General features: G+C 46.7%; 1 protein-coding gene across 9 annotated transcripts in view; it reads right to left on the reverse strand.

Moving 5' to 3' along the window:
* Window positions 1-24,265, reverse strand: part of MYO9A (myosin IXA) — a 161,760-nt gene that overhangs the window by 21,193 nt on the left and 116,302 nt on the right. For 5 of the 9 annotated variants that reach the window (XR_002441694.1, XM_021406765.1, XM_021406762.1 and 2 more), the window contains 13 exons: window positions 22,474-22,593; window positions 18,687-18,762; window positions 14,568-14,711; window positions 13,761-13,800; window positions 12,489-12,611; window positions 8,903-8,983; window positions 7,710-7,820; window positions 6,354-6,476; window positions 5,888-6,037; window positions 5,359-5,669; window positions 2,742-4,403; window positions 1,497-1,578; window positions 771-983 (listed from right to left, as the gene is read on the reverse strand). Coding sequence is in view for 8 of the 9 variants with exons in the window: in XM_021406765.1 (XP_021262440.1) it covers window positions 771-983; window positions 1,497-1,578; window positions 2,742-4,403; window positions 5,359-5,669; window positions 5,888-6,037; window positions 6,354-6,476; window positions 7,710-7,820; window positions 8,903-8,983; window positions 12,489-12,611; window positions 13,761-13,800; window positions 14,568-14,711; window positions 18,687-18,762; window positions 22,474-22,593 (3,236 nt within the window). In the remaining variant the exon portion in view is untranslated. The remainder of the gene's footprint in view (window positions 1-770; window positions 984-1,496; window positions 1,579-2,741; window positions 4,404-5,358; window positions 5,670-5,887; window positions 6,038-6,353; window positions 6,477-7,709; window positions 7,821-8,902; window positions 8,984-12,488; window positions 12,612-13,760; window positions 13,801-14,567; window positions 14,712-18,686; window positions 18,763-22,473; window positions 22,594-24,265) is intronic. The other 4 variants (XM_021406764.1, XM_021406769.1, XM_021406768.1 and 1 more) reach the window with 4 other exon arrangements.

Consider the following 24,265-nt stretch of genomic DNA (forward strand, 5'->3'; position numbering starts at 1 on the left):
TTGCACTCTCACTGGAGTTGGAGTGCACGCGTGAAGCCATGTCAGCACTTACGCACGAGATGGTCACTGTCCTGCGTTCACCCACGTGTCTACGTGGGCATCACAGCTACCTCAAGCCACAGAAAAAGTGGGCAACAGGAGCAAGGGGCCGTCCTCGTGCACTCCCCAAACCTCTCAGTCACAGCCACCCCCCCTTGGCAGAGCCATTAAGGTGTTTATCTCTTTTTAAACACCATATGTTTTTATTGCCCAATTTACAGGTTTTTACTTTCTCTAAGATACTCTTGGCCAATATTTGTCCGATAATTGAGGACTGGACAATCACTGGATAACCTAGCTAAGGATACCAAATGAAAAGTGCAAGGTCTATATAGTTTTCCTTGTTGTCTGTTGCTTTTTTGGCCAACAATTGGCTTGATGCATACACATCGATCACTTTGCCAGAGCCAAAGGATCCCAGTGGGACTTTCTTATGGAGGGAATCCTGGTTAAACAATAAACAAGCAAAAGGTAGTTGTGCAACCTACAGAAACCATGGAAGCTGCTCTCCAATCAAGCCAGCAGACATTCCCATGGTTGAGAGAAAAAGAGATAACTTCTCTTTCTCTTTTGTATGCGTTTCTGCTGTGTTCTCTGAGTTTACCCATCTACAACGTCCATGTGAGTGGGAGAAGCAGCAGTGTAGGATCCGTGCAGCTAAGGTTAGCAAAGAAACGCTCCCGCAGATCTTGCTCCCTCTTTTCTCCTTCCCCGACAAGTTGGAAAATTACCATTTCGGAGTCACTGTAACAAGCCTGGCCGAGCCGGGCCGCAGGCCCTGCCTCAGGGTGAGGAGGTAGGTCAGAGGAGAGGAGGAACTCAAAATTGCCATCGTAATCATCTTCCTCTGTATCCCCCTCCCCATCAGCAAAAGTACCTCTAGTCAAGAAATCGGAGCGCGTCCGCGCCATGCGGGCTTTCTTTTTATGGATCGGTCTGGGAACCTGCTTGACCAAATGATAAAACATAACAACAAAAAGAAAAGTTTGTGAAATGAAAATATAAAAATAAAAAGGAGATTCTACTGAAGTTTGGCAACACAGCGTAGCTCAAGTATGGTCTGAGGAACATTGCACTCCACAGAGGACACACGTTATTACACGCAGTGCAAAAACAACCAGCAAAAACAAAAGCCAAGACAGCACGGAGAAAGTGGGACAATAATGGATGTTACTTCAATGGACATTAAACCAAACAAGACAAGACTGCGTACTACAGTGTTTGCCATCAGGACCACGAGATCCTTGTCATCCAGAGCAATTCAGAGCTGCTACACATTAATGCTATGGGGGCTTTCTGCCAAGAGAAAGTGTGGAAGTTGCCTTCGTGTGACATCCCTCATCCCCAAGTATAGCAGCCCTTGCGCTTTATATTTGAGGGAAAACTGGCAAAATAAGGGTTTGGGAGTTTTCTTCCCCTTTTGAATTAAAAGAGAGAAAGAGAAAGTGGCAGCTCACCTCTCCTCGGCCAGACCCAGGCATCTTAAATGGCTTCCGAGCCAGCTCACCCTTGGGAAGGCATTGATGGCTTGCTTCCCTGCTGAAAGGCAACAAAACAGAGACGTTTCACTCTCTCCTAAAAGCCTTCCCACCGCGCCAGCCCAGCTCCCAGCAACGCAGAAGGACGCAGCCCAAGCAATCAACAAGAAATCACAGTTGGAGGTCACAGGTTTTCAGAATCGCTTTGAATTCTTCAGGATTTGACTTAATGCTGAAGGACGAGAAGGTATGCATTTCTGCCAACCTGCTCCCTACCCTGCTCAGGGGTTACAGATGATATCCTTCCAGTTCCGTATTATGAAATGCAATTGCTTTGGCGTAGCAAGAAGATGTTTAAGTTCCAGGCAGACAAAAAAAACCAGGCATTTTTAAATGTAATTTTCCTTTTCCTGTTGCTTGCTTGGTACATTAACCAACCAGGAAAAGAAACTGAAGGAAGTATGTGGGGAAGACTGTTCTCAAATATTCACTTCCAAACCAGTTCTCCAGCACCTCCTGCAGATTCTCAAGTGAACAGGTTCCAAAGGACAGCATCCTCGCTTTGCACCTAACACAGCATTCAAACATACTCCCATTTAATTTGCCCTTTGCTCAGCTCACTCTTTCTGCCATTGTTTCTGAACAAAACCCTACCATGCCCAGGGGGGAGGCATCCAAAAAGCCCACGGCTGCCTCCCCATCCCTGGGATGCTGCTGGCTCTGCTGGGGGACAACAGGGTATTGCCTGATGGCTTTTTCTGCTTACTGTAATTCTACAATTAACAAGAAAAATCTTGGAGCCTCCTGACTTGTCTCATCATTTCTACTCTGACTACCCAAAAATCCTAAGCCTCTTTTTTTCCTGTATTTAAAATCTTTCAAAATAAACCCGTATCACTGTTCATAAACATACAGCATCATTTACGAAAACGTAAACGAAACCAGTGTCAATTCTCTCCTGCTATTAACACCCTTCATCTGCTAATATCTATGATTATCTCCCCTAGCTTATGTAATGTGTCTCACATAAGAAACTGAGAATTAATATTTCCAGTTCTTTTACTTTTTCCCAATTTATGCCCACTCACTGCTACAAGATCCAAAAACCTGACACCGGTCTTGGTTTCGGTTGGTATTTTGTACAATCTCCAAAACCAACATTCTGCTGGAGACCACTGCAACCAAGCAAAGCCTACAAAGCAAGCACATCATCTTTGTACTCACTGGAGCCCGAAGGGATTGTCTCTCGGTGTGAAGAACATGGCGCTTGCCCGCATCTCCTCACTGGGCTGGCTGGGCACCCGGGGCTGCCGGAGGCGCTCAGTCCTAGAGAAGGGGCTGCCTGGGGCATCCCTGGAGTCTGCAGCCAGCCGGGGGTTGCCCCGTGCTTCCAGCACTGCTGCCGACGAGCCCTCCCTTCTCTCCATGAACATGCTGACCGGTCTCTCTTTGGGGGCAGCGTGGGCTGGCGAGCTCCCCCTGCTCCCGACGGTGAGACCTTTGATGTCCACCGATGAGGCTGGAGTTCCACCCGGGGCCACACCATGCTCCGCTCTGCTCTGGGGGTGCAGGATGAGGACAGACTGAGGTCGGCTGTCGGGCTTTTTGGATGGTTTCAGAGTAGGGTCCTTCATTCTGCTCAGCTCAGCCCGCTGTAAAGCCTCCACCCTGCCTTGCTTCTCCAGCTGCTCAAAGGCTTTGCGCTGCCTCTCTAAAATTTCCTTCTGCTGCCGGATCTGCTCCATCATCTCCCTCTCGTTCTGCAGCTGGAGCTGCTTTTGTCGTTCTTCCTTCTCCACGTTGAGCTTCTCCAGCCTCTCAATGACAGAGTCTGGAGAATGGGTCTGCGTTGCGGTGGCCATCCCACGTTCCTCTCTCTTGGCAGACGACTTCTCCTCTTCCTCTCCTCCCAAAACTTTGCCCTGGTCTTGCTCAGAGTCCTTCCTCATCTCAGAGAACGTAACTGTTTTCTCCTCTCTTTCCATCGCCTTATTCCTCAAGTTATTCTCCACCAGTGACTGCTTCACCTTCATGTTGTCTTGTGGTGGAACGTAGAAAGTAGGTAGGTTACTAGAAAGGAATGTTTCTCTTGGATGCATCTTGGAGATATTCTGTGGGTCACAGACCACGTGCTCCTTTCCAGTGTGGTTATCGGGCAGCTCAGAATCAGAAAGCATCCTTCTGCAAATGGATAAATTGCTGTTCACATCTGCTGCACAGAAAGACTTATCCTGCAGGTGAGGCTGAGGACTGCTAGGCAAAGAGTCCCGGGTCTTAGCAGGAAGCGGCTGAACATCTAAAACTAAGGGAACGAGTTTACTCGGGGTATCTTCACAGCTTAGCATCTCCAAGCTGCCTTGAGAGCTTTCACTCTCTGGGGTGCCCTGAGGGGAATGGAGTGCCTCAGATACCAGCTCGGTAGACCACTGCCGCTCTTCTGAGGGTGACAGCCCACCAGTGGACCGGACCTTAAGCAGCTCCAAGCTAAATTTCGCCTGTTCCAGCTCACGCATTCTCCGGCTTTCTCTTTTTGCACGAACAACCTTCTTCTGATTCAGATCCTCCAGTGACTTGGGTCTTTCTCGTACAATGACTTCCTCTTCGGTGTCCATCCCGCTCTGGCTGCTGGCTCTCTCATGCCTTTTGTACGACGACGTCGCAGAAGTGTCCAGGAGGTCCAAGTGATTCACCCGATTATTCTCCATCAGCAACTTGTGCTCCTCTATAGCTCTCACTCTTTCTTCAAATGAGCCATCCTCCCACTTGGATGGGTCGGAGCCCTTAATTTCCAAAACCCCACCTGTCTCCAGCCCATCCTCTTCTCTAATTGACAGGCCATTCTCCAGCTGCATCTCTTTTAACCTCTGCTCTTTCAAAGCTCTAAACCTGCAAGAAAGCAGAAAAGCAGCACATTGTAATGCTGTGCCCACTGCACTGGTGGCATCTGATCACCACAGATGTCCCCATCGTCTCACCACTGTTGGCATCTCGAGCAACTCTCCTTGCAAGACAGGTACAACATGATGCACGTTCATGTTCTGTGCACAAACTGCATTTCCAGTCTTCTCTTTTGCCATCTCACCTACTCAGGAGTTGCACCAATGCATGCACCTGTAAGCTTCTCCTGTGCTGATGACAGCAGCTCCAGCCTTCATCCCTGGTGTAGCTTGCTTATAAAGCCAGAAAACCATAACAAATTGTATTACCTTGGCTTTATCATCTTCCCCATTCTGCCCGGGATGCCTCTGGCACAGCGAACAGACACTCATCCCCCACGCTAAGAGCTATTTCCAGCTCCCAGCTCTCTGTCAGTCACTCCACACCTTGCAGGCAGTGCCTCCCAAGTGCAAATCAAGACCTGCCCCACAGCCAGTGAGCCAAGGCATGGTCCTGAGTGCTTTCCTCCTCGCAGCAGCTGGTGTGAGTAACTGCTGCCCCTGCTCTTGACTTGCTGTCTGATCGGCTGTGAGATGGTGCAGCAAGCAGATCGGCCAGCCAATCTGAGTTAAAAATAGGCTACTTAGAGTGGTGCTGCTGCCAAGAAAAAACCCTTTGCAAGTATTTATGTCCTCAGCTTTCCACTGCCTACGTGCCCTAACCTGAAATAGGCTCTGCTTAGTCTAAGAGTAAGACAGGCAGCTAACCAAACTCCTGTTAGAAAGTGCAAAGGAAGGATCAGGGCAGGGTGGAGCAGCGTCAGCAGTGCCACGAAGGGACACCATCATTTGTATGTCGCTTTGGTCTAAGCAGTGCCAGAATTCACATCAGCCACCTTTTTCCCTACGGGGCATTATGAGAAAGCATTTCTTTCTTTCTTCATTTATTCGAAGATCAACATTACCTTTGTCGGGCTAAATATCCTCTGCACGCTGCTTGCAAACAGACGACCCCGTGCCTGCAGGCTCTGTAACGCCGCTGTGCGCGGTGCCCCCGCCAGGCTGCCTGGATGCTGGCGGCCGCCTCGTGCCTCCGCTTCAGGTGCTCCCTCCAGCAGCTCTGGATGAGGTGGGCCGCAAACTGCATCTGCAAGAACCTCCTCCTCTCCATGAAGCCTCGCCAGTGGGTTTGGAGCACAACTGCAGCTTTGCTGAGCACGAGCGGGTCCGGTGATGGCTTGCCTTGCTTTCGGCTCTGGTAGCTACGCCAGAATCTCTGCAAACACAGCAGGCAGAGCAAACACAGGTTCTTGAAATGGGAATGGTTTGGGAGCTGGATAGCACCTGCCTTTATGCCAGCTTTCCTGCCTTGTCTCTCCCATGCCCAAACTACCGCTCTTCTGATTTTATGCATCACATGCTCCAGCTGCAGCCAGAGCTGTATCTGCAGAACTCATGGAAGTATTTGTGACGAAGCCAGGCACCACCACCTACCTGTATGACCACTGCTGCTTGCCTCATGTTCAGGAACTGCCTCCTGCAGAGCATGCTGCGGAACCAGCGCTGCAGCAGCGTGATCCTGCGCAGCACCTCCTGATGGAGCAGGTCCTGCAGAAGCTGCCGCTCGCGCTCCTTCACAAAAACCTGGGAAATAAAACCACCAGGCATGAATCACAGAGCCTTTGCCTTCCCTTCTGGGGGACAGAGTCACAGCAGTGAGCCGTCTGCACACACATGGGTTTTGAGAGTTACCTTCCTATAACCTGACCACTGTGTCAAAAAGAAAAGACCGATGGTCCTGTCTATTTTGTGTTAACAACATTAAAAGCATCCTTTAAACCATTAGCTTCTGACAAACAGAAGGAAAATGATTTCATTAGTTAAAAACATAGACAAAGGCATTAACATAACTGTGCACAAATGCAGGCATATCTTTTATCTTAAGCAGATAAACATTTACCATGGTTCTGCCAACTTGGTAATTGTCTGGATTGAGTTTTATTTTCCTGAAGAAATCTTGGACATTGTGCTTAGACGGGCTGATTCCTTGCGGTAGAAGGACATGGAAATGGTTCACAAAGTCCTGAGAAGGCAAAAAAAACAAACATCAAGACTGGGTTAAGTGGGTACTGCTGTGTCATCTTTTTGCGTAAGTAACTGGGATTTGCTCCGCTGGCCATGCAAAGGGGGATCTGTCCAGGTGCAGAGGGACAGATGGCATGTTACGGACTGGAAAGAACTGGGTTTCTTCCATCATTTGTGGTTCAAAACTGCATGGGAAGCACATCAAAGCAGTGGCCCAGGAACATTCAAACATCTCTCAGCGTGGGAGGAAAGACTCCATGCAATCTGCAAGGTCACTTCGAGCAAAAATGCTACAAATCCTCAGAAATGGTCACTGCAAAAGGGAGCGACCAGAATCTGCAAAGCATCACAGGGAAGAGACTGCTCCAAGGGTTGTTGCTGTGAGGACTCAGAGCAGAGGTATCAGGAATGATCCTCCCAAGTAATGGTGGGATTCATCCTCATGGCAAAAAAGAGCCTGAGCAGCCCTCCTTTCCGAACAGCTGCTGCACAGGACGTGACATCTGACCAGAAGCAGCTGCCAGTAGGAAACAAATTGGCAACAGCAGATCATGAAAGAACTGACATGTGCACTAAAGCTGGCAAAAATATGGAAAAACAGAAAATACGAGAAGCTGGATGACCACCAAGTGACTTAAAGCATCCCGATCAGCCTCCTGACGGGACACCGCCAGCACCGAAACAATGGGGAAAATGCTGCTCCTGAGGAAACAAAGGCAATGGGCACCAAAAAGCTGCTCGGTGCCCTGTGGTACTAAACATAAGAGAAGGGTCTTAGTCATTTGGGTGTGTCACACCACGGAGGAAATCTCTAAAATATACTTATAATGCATTTAATAGCGAGCTCAAGGAACCCAAACCTTCACTCACACATCAGTCTGCTAAAGCTCCGACAGGGATCAGCCATCATTAATCTGAACTTCTCATTATCACTATGAAGGGATATAGATTTGTGGAAGTGATTTTGCACGTGTTATGAAAATACACTGCATGCACTGTGAAAAAATAAAGCCTTCTTTCCAAAGCCATAATGATATCTGCAGACGGACGTGCAGCCTTTGGTCTAGTCCAGCTTAGCAAAACCGCCCACGAGTACTCCCTTTCCAATGTCATCCAAAGCCATAAATTCATTATTTTGTAAAAACACAACTACACTTACAGGCTAGCAACACTCAGACAACTGCAATAATGATGACAAAAGTGGTGAAAGACTGAAAATGTTTCAGCCAACCTGGAAAGAGTATTTGCAGCTGTATCCCGACTGGCGAATGCGAACAGTCTCCAGCATGCCCGTGTACCGCAGCTGCCGGAGCACCAGGCTGTCGCTGAACCGCAGGGGCAGCTGGAAGGGAAAAGGAGGACAATGATGAGCAACTAGTTCCTTGAGCTCCAAGCACCTGAGCAGACTTCTAAGCATGTGGGTGGGTCAATGGGTTCAGCATGCGTTGCACATCTGCAGGACATGCGCACTGGCAACGATGACAAGGGGGAGTGGGGGTCCCCAGGAACCACACCAATGGCAGCAGGGTTGAATCCTGTTTGCTCCCATGTAGCCATCAGAGGGAGAGTTTCAAACATCTATCAAGACAGAAAACCACAGAAAAGGGTTTTTTGGATCCAATGAGCTGACTAAGAAAGCCCCATCAATGGCACAGCCAATGAGCAGGGTGAGATGGAGCAATGACACGTCTCATCTTGTATTTTTAGATGTCTGGGTAAGACTGCAAAGGATCAATATATGAAAAAAATATTCCTACAACCTTCTTTTTAAACTGAAGACCTTTAGCCCATGAGACAAACAAATCTTTACACCATATTTCTTGAATTTGGCTTTATCACTGAATCAGTCTGATTAATGTGGCTAATTCTGGAAGAATGTGCTTTTACAAACAGATATGCTTTTTTAAAGAAGCCTTAGAGCTCAGCAGGGGAACAAATGAATTCACAGGTCTGTACATCTCTGCTGCTCGTGGCAGATGCTTCAGTGGAGTCAAATTGCTTTAATAAAGATTTTTCATACAGGTGTTTCTTTGATTATAAGAAAAGTCAGTGCAGTTTATCAAGAGCAATCCTACACCCAAGCGATAACGTCCATGCTTTTCACTGCTAAGGTACAAATATCTTATAAACACAACTTGGCTTTGGGTTTCCTGTTTTTTGGTTTTTTTTTTTAAATAAATTATACATTTACAAAATATTTCCAAGATGAGGAAAATCAGGAACTAAAAACCAACTCCAGCCCACTTCACTACTTGCTTCCCCACCTAGGAGCTATGCTCCAGAAGGATCTGTTTCCAGAACTTCAACGCTCTACAGGTTTCCAGCGATCTCCAAACAGTGAGAGAAAGAATGAGTTCTGCACAAGTGAACGTGGGTTTTGCAATCACACTGTTAGCAGCACTGATCTCACAGGTCAGGGTTTACCTTTTCAGCATTGGATCGAATGCACTTGACAAAATAAGGTTCTGCCTGGCCAAGAGTCTCCATCAGCTTGTTGAGTGATGCCTGCAATAGAGAATACATCTCCATTTGGGAAGCAGCATGAAGAACAATGAGAAACCATGCACTTAGGCCACAAAACAAAATCTTGAACAAATGGTGAGTAAACCAGGCAGATGGGAAACAGTTTCCCAAAATGAGCATCTCAGAGTGATACAACTTGGCTGCTTCTGTCTTCATACCCAACTAACTGGCTACAGAGAAATGTGAGCCTGTTTGTTCAAGGCTTCTGCAGAAACCATGAGACCGCTGCTTCAGCCTTCCCAAATCAACCAGCACATCCCAAAGTCACCCCCTGCTGCACCCCATTAAGCCAAGCACAGATGCGGAGTGGGAGCTGTAAGACAACGACCTGCCCCTCGTGCACCCGACGACTGCCAGTGTTTCTAAAACACAAACATCTTCATCCGTCAGAAATAACTCCACTTATTAAGTCTCAGATCATTGTTACTGGCACAGAAAGGAATTCTCAATGATGGTTTTGCAACAGGAAGACCTGACAGCTTTCTCCAGTAACTGCTTTCCATAGCTTGCCTGTCTCTCTCTCGCTGAGTGCACTCCCATTCTGTCAAATAACTGAATTTACGGATTTTTAAAGCCTGAACATTTCCCAGGCTGTTTTGAGATGAAGATCGTTCCAAAGATGGCATATCTCTGGTCATACTCGACTGCTGAAAGGCACAATAGTGATCATTGAGAATCAAGGCTCTGCCACTTTTCTGACACAGAGATTTCATTGCATTTCCATTTCCTTTCATTTCTGTGCTATTATTAAAAGCACAGACTACAGAAGTGACTTGCTATTGGCGTTGCTGCTGCGTCCAACCACTCTGATGGGATGTCACCTCAATTCATGCCTCCATCCTGCAAATCCTGCAACAAAGCACAAGCTCTTGGAAATAACACACCGACTGCTTTAGAGCAGAGCACACGCAGTCACTGAGTCATTCTGCGGCTGAACTGACTCCCTTGCTGCATTCTGCATTTTATTTATTGCTTTTATGTGCCTTGTAAATGCTCTGGATGTCTCTGATTGCAGAGCACATAACTGACGTGGTATTAATAACGTGCTCCAGAGCCGATTACTCGTGGCAATGACTTGATTTTAATAGCACCTAAAACTCAGTTATTTAAAAAATATTCTTATATATTTACTACATACAGCTACGAACTTACAACTATACATGCTCATAAACCTGTGTACACAAGTGCCTAAGATTAGAATGATGTAATTCACCTAAAGATTGGCTTGCAGAACACCTTCCAATCCTTTTGAAGCTCTCCTTAGGGGAAGCCTTTCATGTTAATCAATGCCTGTCTACACACAGGATATGGGGAAGAGGAGCTGATGAGGCACCCACATGTGGTGCAGCTGAACACAGAGCAGCCGCAGTGCTGGGGTCTGCGATGGGGCAGAGCCCAGCTGGTGGGCACACTCAATTGCAGCACAGGAAGGCAAAGGGACAGGGGATCTTTAACTCAGACCTCTGCTCTGCACAGCAGATGGTTCCCCTCCACGTGCCTCCCGCTGCCATCTGGCCTGCCCCAAGCACTGTGAGGCCCCGGGATTAACTCCCTGCCCCGCTCTGCTGCCCAGCCCCAGCTCATGCGCCTTTTCCCCAGGGCCAGCCCTGCAGCACGCGACCCAGCATCCCAGCACACAGCCTCCCTTTGCTGGGGCACCACCTGAGCGCTGGCGGGGAGGGGAGCCGGTAGAAATCTGCCCTGAGTTTTGAAGCAAGAGCCATCACTGCTCTCGCAGCATCCCCTAATCCGGGCAGCGATGACTCAGAGCTCTTTTGCAGCATAACTTTAGGCACGGCTAAAATCAATAGGAGACACAGCAGCTGTGAGCTCCCCTTGCAGGCACTGGCCACAAGGCAGCATTTATCTGAAAAACACAGCAGTACACAAACCCCGTGATGGGAAACATTTGTATTTCCTGCTGCTGACCCAGTTCCATGCTCTGCAATTTTATTAGCGTGCTCTTGATAAAAAGCCATCTTGCAGCTAGCACCAAGTCGGTCCCCGGAGAAAATGCTTCTCCCTTATGAGTGCTGAATGAAACCAGGGCTGGAGTCCCCAGCGTTCTTCTAACAGGAGGAGGAAGCAGGAGCACCAGGAGCCAGCAGACTGCCTCCGACTTCAATATACTTTCATTCATTTAAATAAAAGAGGATGTGCTGTAGGCACTGCTCCGACATTGCCAGGTCAGTGCTGCAGGGCGTCAGAAAGCACACGTGCTGCACGAAGGCTCTGCTTTGCTGCACAGGGGCATGGGGGGATCTTCACTGCACCCCGAGCTCTGCTGCTCTTCAGTACTGGGCATTGTACAAGAACCCCAACCCTGCACCCCTCCACATTTTGTCTGAAGGACAAATGGGTGTCAGGAAGACATCCTCAATTCAGCCTCCCTGAATGTATTAACTACGTATGAATTAAACCCTGCAGACATTTATTTTAACCAGTGTAGTATTAGTCTAGACTGAGCTTTAAATATATACATATATAGCTGTGCATTCTGCTTTTTATATATACACAGCAGTCCATATATGTGTGTGTGCATACGTATATATATATATATATATATAATTTCTTAATCGTATCCACACCTATGCACGAAGGCTTTCTAAAAATGACCAGCATCTCCAAAATTAAAAGTAAAAAAACAAGCCAAACTTTCTCAGAAAAGGATTTTTTTTAAGTGAAATGCTGCATTCTAATACTACCACATGCCTGTGCATGTGACTGGCACCGATTTCCAAGCCCTGATGCACATATCTGAGCATTACTTTAGCTGTGGCTATTCCCAAGGAAGCTTGGCTGGCACTCAGCACTGCCAGCACAACAAATGCTGTATTGATCCTCCTCTGAATTCCTCTGCGTGCCTTGAGATAATGCAGCAATATTTTGACCTTTCTGCACTTACTAAAATTCACATTCCACCTGACTTGAAAGCAGACTGAATTTTAAATGTTGAATGTAAGCAAAAAAAAAAAACAAAAAAACCACACTTGAAAATCCTACCGCAGAATTCTACTAGCTTTCTGGATTCAGCAGAGAAAACAAGACGATGTGATCGCCTTGAAAGCAAGGCACCCGAAAACGGGACGTGCACACACACAGAGCTGCACACACACAGAGCTGATGAGGTGCGTGACTACGAGGGCACTTAAAAAATCACAGGTATGAAAGAGACCAGCATCAATCCCCCCAGCACAAGGCTTTCCCTGATGCCTTGCCCATTGGTTTTACACTGATGAAACTGCCTTTTTTCCCCATCCCTTTCTGCGGCAGGTGAAAATCTCTGTCCTGCAGCTCATCCTCACGTCCTACCTCTGCTGTCTTGGAGCATCGCCTTGAGCTGAGGTCCCATCCTGAACAAACAGTGGTGAAGCTGGGACAGCACTGTGCCTGCTGTGCTCCTATGGGGGGCACGTATTTGCTTTTCATTCAGTACAGGCTTATCACCATAATCTGTACCAAGACCAAACACAGGGTGCTGCATTACCTGGAACTGGGCACTGATGCTGGGTGGTTTCTTCTTCTTATGGAGATGGAGAAGGGATTTTGTAATGTGGTCGTGAAGCGTCAGGTTGGTCAGATGCTTGAGGGACTTCACGTCCAGCATGTGCTGTGGAAAAGACAGACTGTGTTCTTTATAAACATACCTAGAACTTATTGCCATGCCATAACCCTTTATACGCTCTTGCAGAGCTTCCTTATAGTAACCACCCTATTTCATCTGCATGGAAAACATCAAGGAATGGCTTGAAACATATGATCTGCTTGGCCTCCCAGGACTTGCCAAGGGCTTCTTTGACCATGGGAAGTTTGTCTCTCTGACCCACTAATGTAGGGTTGCAGACAAACATAAATATCGCTGGAAAGTTGACCTTTTGTTGATTATTCTCATGGCATGTTAACAACAACCTTGAATTGTGACTGCTGCAAATAATTCACCACATGCATAACGAAAACGAGCCATCAGCCATAATTAGCAAGCCCAGGGGCTTTGTTCCTTTGAATAGGATAACTGTAGATAGAAACCATGTGCTTGCCAGCAAGACCTCAGTATCTTCTCTTTCAGTAAGTATGGGGGGTATGAGAAAGCCCCGGGGAGGACCGGCACACTGACACGCACGTTGTGCAAAAGCCAGTGGAGAATTTCTTTCAGTTGAGCCAGCACTGCCAAGGCCAAAAAAGACATCAGTCCACGAAACCCACTGAAAGCCTCCTTCCTTCTAACTGCTATGACATGGTTGCTTCATCGCACCCAGTTCATCCACTATTAATGAAAAGTTCATTTATTAACTGCCATTAGAAGACGACAGGGACCGTAAGACACACATGGAATGCAGCCATGCCGTAGGTGTGGTGGAAATGTCCAATTGCTGAGATTATTTTTAAGACCAAACTGCAGGCATCATGAAAATCACTTTGCCTATCAGGTGACAGCCATTTTGCATAACCTACTTGCTCTTCTTAGAGATTAAGGTATCAAACTTCCCTAGCACGTACACACCCCACCCCAGCAGGAGGAAAGAAGGAGCCCAAGCAGCCTGAAAAGGAGGATGCGAGTGCTCACGCAGACCTCCCCCAGCACACATCAGGGCTGAAATCCTTTGGTTTTACAGACACTAATGAGCCCCAAACAGAGCAGAGATGACAGTGGTCCCAAAGCAACCCCAACCACCTTCCTTACACACGCATCAGCATCTCAACACTGCACCCAAAGCCTTAACCTGGGACTGGCAAAGTCGAAACGCTGCTTCTCTCTCACCTTTGGGAGATTGGGTTTGGCTTTGAAGTTCTTATTTCGCCTGGGGAGACAATAAATGGCTCAGATTAACCCATGTGTGTAACTGCAGAACAGTTTGTATGTTATATTACAACAGGACAGTTCTACTTCTGCGATTAAGAAATAGGTTTTTTTTGTCCTTACTGTGAGACAGTACAAACAACAAGGTTCAGAAACACTGGAGGTTATGAACCAAGCCCTTCAAAATTCCCTTTAGCAACTCCTTCCTACAACCTGACCTGAAATGAGGCTCCCCCCGCACGCTGCTAACTAGTTTTACAGATTCAGCTCCACAGCTGTGAGAGGAAGGTACTCAATCACAGTGCATCGTTACATCAGAAACGAAGGGCTAATTTGGGCAGCACGGGGACCATCCTGCTTTCTCCCGCCACCTGGCTGATGTTCTCTGAAACTTCTGGTGAGGCTGCAACATGATTCATCTGCATCATTTCCACATCTAATTGGCAATGGAAACTTTGATATCACGTTAAAAAATGTTACTGCATAACATCACTGTCATCTCTTTAGACTGGTTTGACCGGGAGATTCATTCCTTCTCTCACTTCCCCGCACCACTTTACTGTGTCTGTCATTACAAATGAATGATAAGGGATGAATAACTCAGACATATAAAACATACCGGGGTCGTTTTGACCCAACTGTGTCCAAGCCCACTTGAAACTGATTTTTTTTTTTTTTGCTTGTTTTGGCTATTTACATTCGTCTTATTACCCATATTGCTCATTATACTCCAGGAATGAAGCCAAAATCCCCTCTTTTTCTACTAACATGAGGATGCCGTGGGCCCTTTCCAGCAGCTTGCTGTTAGTCGCATTCACAAATATCCCATCCTTGTCCAGGAAGGAGCTGGGGCTGGCGAGCCTGCTGTGCCGCATCCCCATCCGGCCATTCCAGCCAACTGCAAAGGCATCCCTGAAACCCAAACAGGGCAGTCACATTTAAGAATAGATGGAATATACACAAGAGAGGGTTCTATGACAGAATAAAGGGTTGAGATTATTTACTTAATAACCACTACCATCTTCTAAGGAGATTATTTACTTAATAACCATTACCATCTTCTAAGGTGGAAGATCAGAATCACTTCCCCAGTTTGATCACTTCTGCCATGGAGCAGAGCTGTGCTGGTACCCAGGAATGCTGCTCCTCTGCAGCCCTGACTCGCGGGTGGACCCAGGGGGATGAAGAGAGGAACAAAAATCCTTACAGGAAGGAAAATCTTCCACAAAGCTTCACATCAAGGCAAAATTACCTACAGCACTGGAGAGGCCAAGAGAGCCTCCCTCCAGTGCCTGGGGTCATGCAAAGCCTCTCCCTGGGCTGCCATACTTCTGTTTGGTTCACCCACCCATGCAGAAATTGTCAAAAGAAATAATGCTGTAAGCTGGTCTAAGGAGGGATGTGGGGTCTGCAAAATCCCAGAGATATTTCAGAAAGATGGGAAAATAGGAAGGGACCCAGCCCATGGAGGGCACCAGTATGGCAGCATCAGTCTTCCAGACATGAAGATGCTGAAGAACACAGTGGTTTATGCTTTGGAAGAAGGGAAAGATCAAGTGTCACAATGGAAAGAAAACATTAAGCGAGCAGGGTTATTAATTCAGCCAGTTCAAAGCTCATAGCCAGATCTTCAGACTAATACAGCATAAGAACTCAAGTTCTCTCGCTGCCTTGCTGCAGCACTTTTAAAACTCATTCCTAGTTCCATTAAATCTGTATTTTGACGTGTAAACCTATTAAAAGAAAGGATGAATCACAGACAAGCAAACTCCTGATGAGTGCTTCTGGATCTCTTTTTTTTTAAGCAACCCATTCAATTCAAGGAAGGCCAGAGAGAAGCTTGAATTTCGGTGCTGTCTGCAGGCCACCTTCACAGCTAAGGTCCCAAAGCCTCCTGCTTGCAGGGGAAATAAAACACTGGCTGAACTAGCTCCACTAAACCTCACTGGCCACCTTCGGGACCTATACAACCCATCATTAATTCGGCCAACTGTAACTCACTCTCAGAATTGAATCAGAACGTGCTTATATGGACTCTGAATGAGTCGAAAGAAGAGAAGGCCCGATGCACTCCTGTGATTTAAAATAAAAGACCGACCATCTCAGTTTATTACAGACACTTTAGGATGAATACGTGCATACGGTGATGGACACAGCTGTTGTAGTACTTGGAAGTCAATCATCTCACCATGCAAAACCAACTGCTTCAGGACAGACTGATCAACACCTGCTTCTCTGCAAGCTGTGCCGACATCAAGGAACATAAAACAGTTTCTGCTGCATGAAAGCAGACAGCCCAAGTGGTTTTGGTTAGCAGTGGGATGGCTTTCATTACTCAGTGGCTGCTGAAGGCAGTTCCGAGGCGTGCTGGCTTCCCGACGCTCTGCTGAAGCCTGGTTTCCTCCAGCTGCTGTCCCAGCATGTGGGAGCCACACAGTCACTTTCTTCTGAGATCAGAAGCTCGCTGAGCCCTCCCATGCCTTCCTGCATGATGTCATGCCTGAAATTTGCTTTTTGAAGAGAGCCCCGGGCTATCCTGGGAGTTGTACAACACAGACTTATCAGCCACCACATGATGATGAGATGGCTTGAAAAGAGAATTCCTCCGTTTAATTTAGCTCTGTAAGTCGCTCACCAGCCTATCTGTTGGCTGTACACTTCTGAACTGAGGGATAATTCAACCACAGGGCTGTTAAAGTAAATCTCTTTCCTATAGGTGTTATCTTTATCTCTGTAGTTTCCCCTTCTTTTTTGACAAGTGCAACTTGAAAGCAAAGCCTACATTTAGAAAACGTAATTAATGACTCTTCAGATCAAAATTATTCACAGTGAAAGGTATTAAAATCGCCTGCCTACTCCAGAAGAGCCTTCTGGAATTTAAAGATATGAGAGATCACACTCTGGTGTGGGCTTTCAGAAGGCAGGGGCACAGGGCACACGCGTGGACTGGTCCCTAGTGATGCCCAAGGTTGCATTGCCCAACGATGCCAAGATTAGAGACCACGCTACTGAGCCACCACGCCAAGGGAAACACAGGGAAAGTACCTTCAAAACCACATTTTCTGCCAGTAACAGGAGAGGTGTAACAGGAATAGAGGTCTGTCCTGAGTATTTTTAGGATACAATCGCTGAGGATGAAGGAAGGAAGACACAGGAGATGCTACCCTTGATCCTGGCTGTTTATGGGAATTTGTGCGACGTCCTGACTTGTTTTAAGCCAAATAAATACAGCTGACCACAGACTGAACTCCCACAGTAAGGAATAAACACATACGTCCTCTTTGTTCCGTAAGACAGTAGGAGTTCCTCTGCCTTTACAAGATGTACTATCAATGACTCCAGATAATTAAGATGTTTTGGGCTATGAAAATACTGGCAGCCCAACCTGCCATACTGACATGCCCCGAAGTCGGACATACAGCCAGAAAAATGTTGTCTCACTTGACTGATGTTCTCCAAGCACCACCACCCCATCTCATGGTTTTCTTTCAATAAGCATCCTCCTTTGGATTGTTGAGAGATGGCAGTTGGAGAAACAGCACAACACCTCTTATCTACCCATCAAGATCTTCGCAGGGACAAAGTTTCATGTTACATCACTTTTAGGAAAACCTGTGCAACCAGAGAAGTGAGCAAGAGTTACTTCTGGAGGCACCAACCTTGTCTGCCTCTTTTGGAAGGAAGGGGGCATGGATGACATTTGTGGATTTTTGTTCCCCTAGATACTGCTCCTTCTTTTTCTTAATCTAATTTCTACCTTAACATTTGACTTAAGGCCACTAAATCAGAGATTTAACAACATACTTAGAGAATATTTTGCATCACACACAAAAAAAAACCCACAACAATGAGATGCAGGCATCACAGTGTTCGGTGAGCATCCTCTTGACTTGTTCTTGTCTTCTCATGAAATTCAGAGCAGCCATGAAGTTACAGCTGGATGTCTGCAGCTCCAAGCAATAATTTCAGGAGCTAAAGGTGCTCTGATCATGTATTTCCCAGCATGCAAATACATACACTCAGAGGGAAGCAGAAAGGCACCATACCTCCTTAGAGATGCCACCTGAATAATCAGAATTTCTGGCATCTGCAGAAGGAGAACACAAGAGTAGCTAAAGAAAAGGTGGGTATCAGCACCCAGATTCCCCATTGAAATGAAGACATTTTGCTTCACCAGAAGCTTAATTTTGATGCAGATCTGGAAAAACTTCAGCCAAAGAGGCACAGATCTGTGCCAGAAAGCAAAGAACCAACTCTCAATCAGCAAAACTGAATTAGGTGCTTGAATGCCCAGAACCTTCAAGGAAGGATAAAAAATAAAACCGTATCTACAACTGTATGAGTTGAACCTCCTTCAAGTTCACATGCTGTACTTTGGAAGCAGAAGATCTCCTGTGCTTTATGAGACATTCCAGTCATCGGACATCCCATGATCTTCCCCTAACAAGCAGCAAACATTTGACCAGTTACAATCTCAGACCTCTCACCTTCCCTGGTCCTGCACAGCCAGCAGCACGCACAGCCATCAATCACACTGCTTGCACACAAACACATCATCTCTACTTGTTCTTCCAGAAAAAAATGTTTTGTTTTTTTTTTCCTTTGATATCGGCACATTCACTCCTTTTTTTTTTGCATGCTTCTGACCACTTTGTACATCAGACCATCTATAACTACCGCCTTGTGACTGAGTGAAGCAGCTTTCTGCGCCTGCTGTTAAGTTAGGTAAAGATATTTAGATGTAACCACATGGCAGCAAAAGGACAAAGAGAACACAAAATTAATAAGCACACTAGGAAAACCATTAATACAGTCATTAACAGCAGCAGACAGCATTCCCCCACCCAACATTTCCGTGCCGTGACAATGTGAAAGCAGGAGACTTACCGCTGGCTCTTCTCGTTGATGGTATTAACTCCCTGGAGATCCGAGAGCGGTGTTCGAGGGCTCTTCCGAGTAATACCTACAGCAGCACATGGAGAGGGGAGTTTCTACCTGGCTCCTCACCAGCAGGCAATTAGCAGAGCCATAGCTTAGTGCTGACTACAGTGAGGAGGAGGATGTACATGTCACGGCACATGCTGCCCATACAAACAAGGGTGCCAAGGATGCCAACGTACCCGTCGTCGTCTACGTCGTACCTCTCTGCCCTCAAGCCATACCCCTGTGAGTAACACTGTTTGCTCAACATATTGCTCTCCCTCCCACGCACGCACGTTGTGTTAGGGACACGGTGTCCTAGCTTGTAAGCAAAAGTGATAAGGGAAGAACTGCTGTGACAGTGGGGACTGCTCCTTGTTTTCCTGCATGTCCAAAATATCCCTAAGCCGTAAGATAAGCTCTGCACCGTGTGTGGGACAGCCAGCAACACCTGGGTTTGAATAAGGTGCTTGGAGACAGGGTAATTTTTGCCTTGCATGCTTCTTTCCTTCTTGCAGATAAATGGATGCGGATGTGCACTGCACAGGGAGGTGTTACTGAAGCCGTATCCTTTGCAAGGGGCAGATCTAGAGGATCGTGAATAATAGATAGCCAAGGAAGTCATCACGCGTGCTTACAGAGGCAAATGTATCATCTGTTATCTAACCCAAAGTGAAAATGTTTTGTAACCAAGCATTTAAGAAGACAGAAGGCAATTTCTGTAGAAAACAAAATAGCTTTCAAGTCTTTAAAATACAGATACTTAGACTCAGTAAACTTGAATTTGACAAGAAAACAGTCTAGCAATTTTTAACTGTCTTGAAATGTCTGCTGTGAGACAGGAAACATCGCAGTGCTCACTTAAACATAGGAACTGTATACTCTAACACCCTGACACTGCTGTAGCAGAATAAAATGGGGGAAAAAAAAGGAAGAAGCCTAAGCTATAGCTTGTCACTGAATAGGAAGAAGCAATAGCAGATTTCCTGTGCATGTTTGTCATTTTCAGTCAAGATGAAACAATTCCTGCTCAGGAGGTTTTGCAATCTCTACCTCTGAAGACGTTTCAATAGCAAGCCAGACAATCCATTTTAGCACTTAGCTATGCCTAGAGATTAAAACTCTCTTTAAAATCTCCACTGTTGCCATCTAAGCCATTTTTAGGGGTTGCATTTCTCATCAGAGAAACATTCCTTTCCCTCGTTAAAGGCTTGCATTTCTGTGTCATAGGTTTACAACACAGTGTAAAGGGAAAAATAAAAGGCCTGCTGGGGACTCCTCCACTCTCTGCTTTTTTTTCCTCCCTAAAATTCTGTGTTAATACCTTTTGTAGTCAGCTTCACAGTAACATTTATTTATTTTTTACGTATATAGATATCTTTTTTTTTACATAGCACACATGCCTGGATGCTTGCATGTTCACATGCAGAAAGCTTTGCTAACCTACAGCACTCTGCTTGGAGTGTTTGGTGATCGGTTCCAGTGACAATGAACAACGGGCTTCCATTGGTACCGCACAGATTTTCCTTCTGTCCATGCCTTTTTGGAGCAAAACCTCCCAAACTCCCGTCCAACGGAACAGGTCAGAGCGAAATTGTGAAGACAAGGTTGTGCAAAATGATCAGTGCACACCTTGCATCGATTGGGAAATTTCTATTTCAGGCTTCCAGATAATAGCTGAATTACAACTGCATTGTAACTCTGCCACTTTCACATCCTGAGTGGCTTTTTGATTAATGTTAAGTTACAGAGCACGAGGATAAAAGCTGCGTTAAGGAGGATTGCTTCAGGCATACAAAAAAGACTGCATAGTGTCATCACTTGGCTCTTAAAAGGAGACACTCATACACGCCAAAGACAAATAAAAGATGCCATATTGATGTAGCCCCTTTTCTGGGAAGCAGAGAGGGCGTTTTATGAACAAAAGGCAAAAAGTTTTAGATTTAATCAAATTATGTGTGTACAGCCTAGAGAATTTTTTACAAGGAATATGGGTTAAGAAACTGCATGCACTAATACGCTGCATGCCAGACGACAGCGGTGCAAGAAGAAGCCACTTGTTCCCTGCACCCAGCTTGGACTCAGGCTGATGAATTTTATCTTTCGGGAATAATTTTATTCCCATCTCCCAAATCTATTTCCTCTTTTTCAGCTGTGGTTTCACAAAGACTGATTTTGCTTACCACGTGTTTTCATTGCGAAGAACTTCAGACAGTGCCCAGTTTGCCCGTGAACATCAGGCAGCACAGATGTGGGGCTGAGCTGAGATGTTCACCCCCTGTACTTCTGTCTTAAAGACCACCACAGAGGAGCACCAACCCCAGGCTGAGCACCTTCACCTGCAGTGCCCACAGGCCCCATCAATTCAATATCAAGATGTCGTATGTGCTTCAATCCTAGCTTAGTCGTCAAACACATGAAGCCTGGGGAACTCAGCTTACAGGAGCATGCCCCATGGGAAGAGATCAGCCCATAATAAGCAAGGCTTCAAAGCACTGGGCTCAGCAGCCTTATACATAGAATTTCCCTACCTGACACTAAATTAAGGCTGTGTTTCAAAGCAGCTCTACGAATTCCCTCCTTGTTCCTATGCGAACTGCAAATTAAAAACCCCAAGCTTCCCACATTGCTGAGCTAGCCTACACATCTTAACCTGCAACTAAAACTGCTCTATTGGTAAGTGCCTTCAGTCAGGTCACCTAGCACTTTAGAAAATCTACTTCTGTGTTCACGTCACTGCTTTGTGTTTCCTTGCAGTAATAAAAGTAACAGTGGAAAGCTGCAGGAAAAATAATGTAGGTAGACAAGAGTCTAAAATAAGAATTAAAGCACTTCCTCTGCTCCCCCCATGCTACACTGCAGGAAGCGGAGAAGAGAAATTTGATCTGTTTCTAGCAGGAAATGCATATTTGTGGAGTTATCATGCAAGTGCTGTACTTACCATGCCCGATTGTGCAGAAACAAATCCCAGCATTTTGCACTCACGCCTAAGTTGCATGATGGCAACATTAGCAGCTTGGGCAGAAAACGTGCCCTTGGCTGCATATGGCAATGCTCTACTTCTGTAAGCTTTGTTACGCAAAATGAAGGAAGAGAACAATGGCACGATACGATACAACCCAAGCTGCGAGCATGAAATACATACACATATGCAGACCCTTCTGAAGGTTCACCTGCAGGCTTTGCATCATTCCCTGAAAGCAGCGAGGCCGCTCCTCAGCGCTCCAACCGACCACGGCAGGGTGTGCAGCTGGAAGCGGCCCCTGGAGTGACGCTGCACGCGGCGCTGCTGGCAGCTCTGCAGCAGGAGGGCACGCTCCCTGCCACCTCCCTTCTCCTCCCACCACGCAGCGCAGCCCTGGGAATTAGTAGCGCGGGCAGGAGTATCCATGTTGTCATGCAGAACTAGTTTATCACGTGACAAAGGAGTGAGGAGGAAGAAACGGAGACCAAGTGCATCTTTATCTGCTCGCTCTGTTAAAATAGTGCCAAATGCTTTGTAAGTGAAGCCCTCGGAGACAATGCCAAACTTAGGGAAAGACTCAGCAGAACCACCCAACGTCTCGAGACGTGGATCTGCCTTTGATTGTGCTCTCCTATTGATTTCTGATGGGATCAAAACACCTTTTGGCAGCCAGCAGGTTGGCCCGGAGGGCTGCTGGGCACTTCCACCCTTCCTACGCCAAATGCACCTGGTCTCCATTTCCTCCGTGTGAGTGCGGCATCAGAGAGAAGGGCGGGATTGCAGCCTTACTGTACTTCTCCTCCTTGCATCTCTGCAGGATCTCTAAGCTCCTCTGGTGAACTGGGTGATGGAGAAAGCTAAAACTATCCACACTTTTCAAAACCGCACATGGCACTGCATCATCATGCCCTTGGGAAGTAAAATAAAAACAAACAAACAAAAAAAAAAAATGGAGAGAAGAGAAAGATTACATAAGCAGAAATCAGGAAAGAGTGAAGAACAAGGCTGCCAGCTGCCTGAAGGACGCGAGAGCTCCGCTGCTCGGCCCACAGCTCGCCTACATTGCAGCAGTTCTGCCCACAAAGCAGCAGGGACACAGCGGAACCTCAGCCACCCCACGAGCAGGCAGCGGGACACGGCAGCGGGACTGTGGGGCTGGCTGGCATCCCAGCTGCATCGCCTTATTAGCCAGGGCACAAAAATGCCATCGTTGCTCCAAGAGCATTTGGACATAAAGTAAATGATTACACCAATCTTGTATGAACATCTATTCAAAACCCCTTCCGTGCCCCTGCCAGCTGCTGGCCGCAGCTTTCTGGAGAGGCGCTCCCAGGCATGGCACCTTGAACTCCCAGCTCATCCCAGTGCTGCACCTTGTGCAGGCAGGGAACACTCAACAAAAGCAAAAGTCACTCGTATTAACAAGGATACAAGGATTTAGTGCTCCTCAAGGGCAGGCGACTGAGATTGGACTGGGATGGGATTGCTCATAAGCAAGGAACAGAACTGGGAATGGGTCGAGGTGAAGGAAGCCATCTCTGGGAGGACTTCATGGTCCAGGTCCAGCTCCAGCCACGGGGTGGAGGTGACACAGGTGGCACTCTGCAAGCAGGCAGCACCCCTCTGTGGCCACTGAATGGATGGAGGCAATTGGAAGGCTGAGATGTGTCACGCTCCTGTGTGGTGAGGTCACTGAGGAGTTACCTTGTGTCAGCACGTACAGAAGCATTCGTACCAATGCGTTACATCATCGGAAAGGACTGAGCTTTACAGGGGAACACTGTCAAGGGTCACCATTCCCCACCAGCACCACTTCACACTGCTCAGTGGCACGTCCGGGATCATTTCTTGCAGTTACTCTCACTCTTATTTGGCAAACAGTATTTCATTTTTCTTTTTTTCTTTTTAATTGTTTTTATTTAATTTTATTGCCTGGCTTTGGGAATAACTCCGCAGAACCCAACAGGGCTTAGCTCTGCCTGTTTGTCAGTGAGACAGGGGTACGTCCCCACTTAATCTGGGAGCAGCACGTGCTGGCTGAATGGGAACACACAGCCACACCAACCCTGTCTCAGAGCAAGGACTTAGCTTCGTGTCCAGCAAAAACAAGATGAGAAAGCTCAGAGTCCCAATGGTGTGATTTGTAAGACCAGCACCAACTCTTCTAAGTCTTCACTAGCAAAATACTATGGCTTTCTTGCATAATACATTCATACCACCGATACAGCAGACTGCAAAAAGTGTCAATCAGCCAAATTTCTTTCTTAAAATGCTTGATAATGTTCTTTTCCTCAAAGTTCATTCAAACCAAATCTAGTTCCAATCTGTAGCTCTTTCGAACTATCTTCATCCTCCCTGATACATTCCATAATAGCAACAATAAAACCAAATTACTGAAAGAGTCCACCCTTCAGCTAACATTACTGCCCCATTTGAGGAGGGTCAGCAGCACTTTGAGAGCATCTCTTGGGCAGAAGTTTGCAGTTGTGCTGCTTTGCTGCTCCTGGCCTCCAAGTTAACAGGAGCAACAGTCGCTAAGAGCTGCGCTACAAGAATACCAGGAGCATGATAGGGAACAAGG

This window comes from Numida meleagris, chromosome 9, assembly GCF_002078875.1.
Source record: "Numida meleagris isolate 19003 breed g44 Domestic line chromosome 9, NumMel1.0, whole genome shotgun sequence".
Lineage (NCBI taxonomy): Eukaryota > Metazoa > Chordata > Aves > Galliformes > Numididae > Numida > Numida meleagris.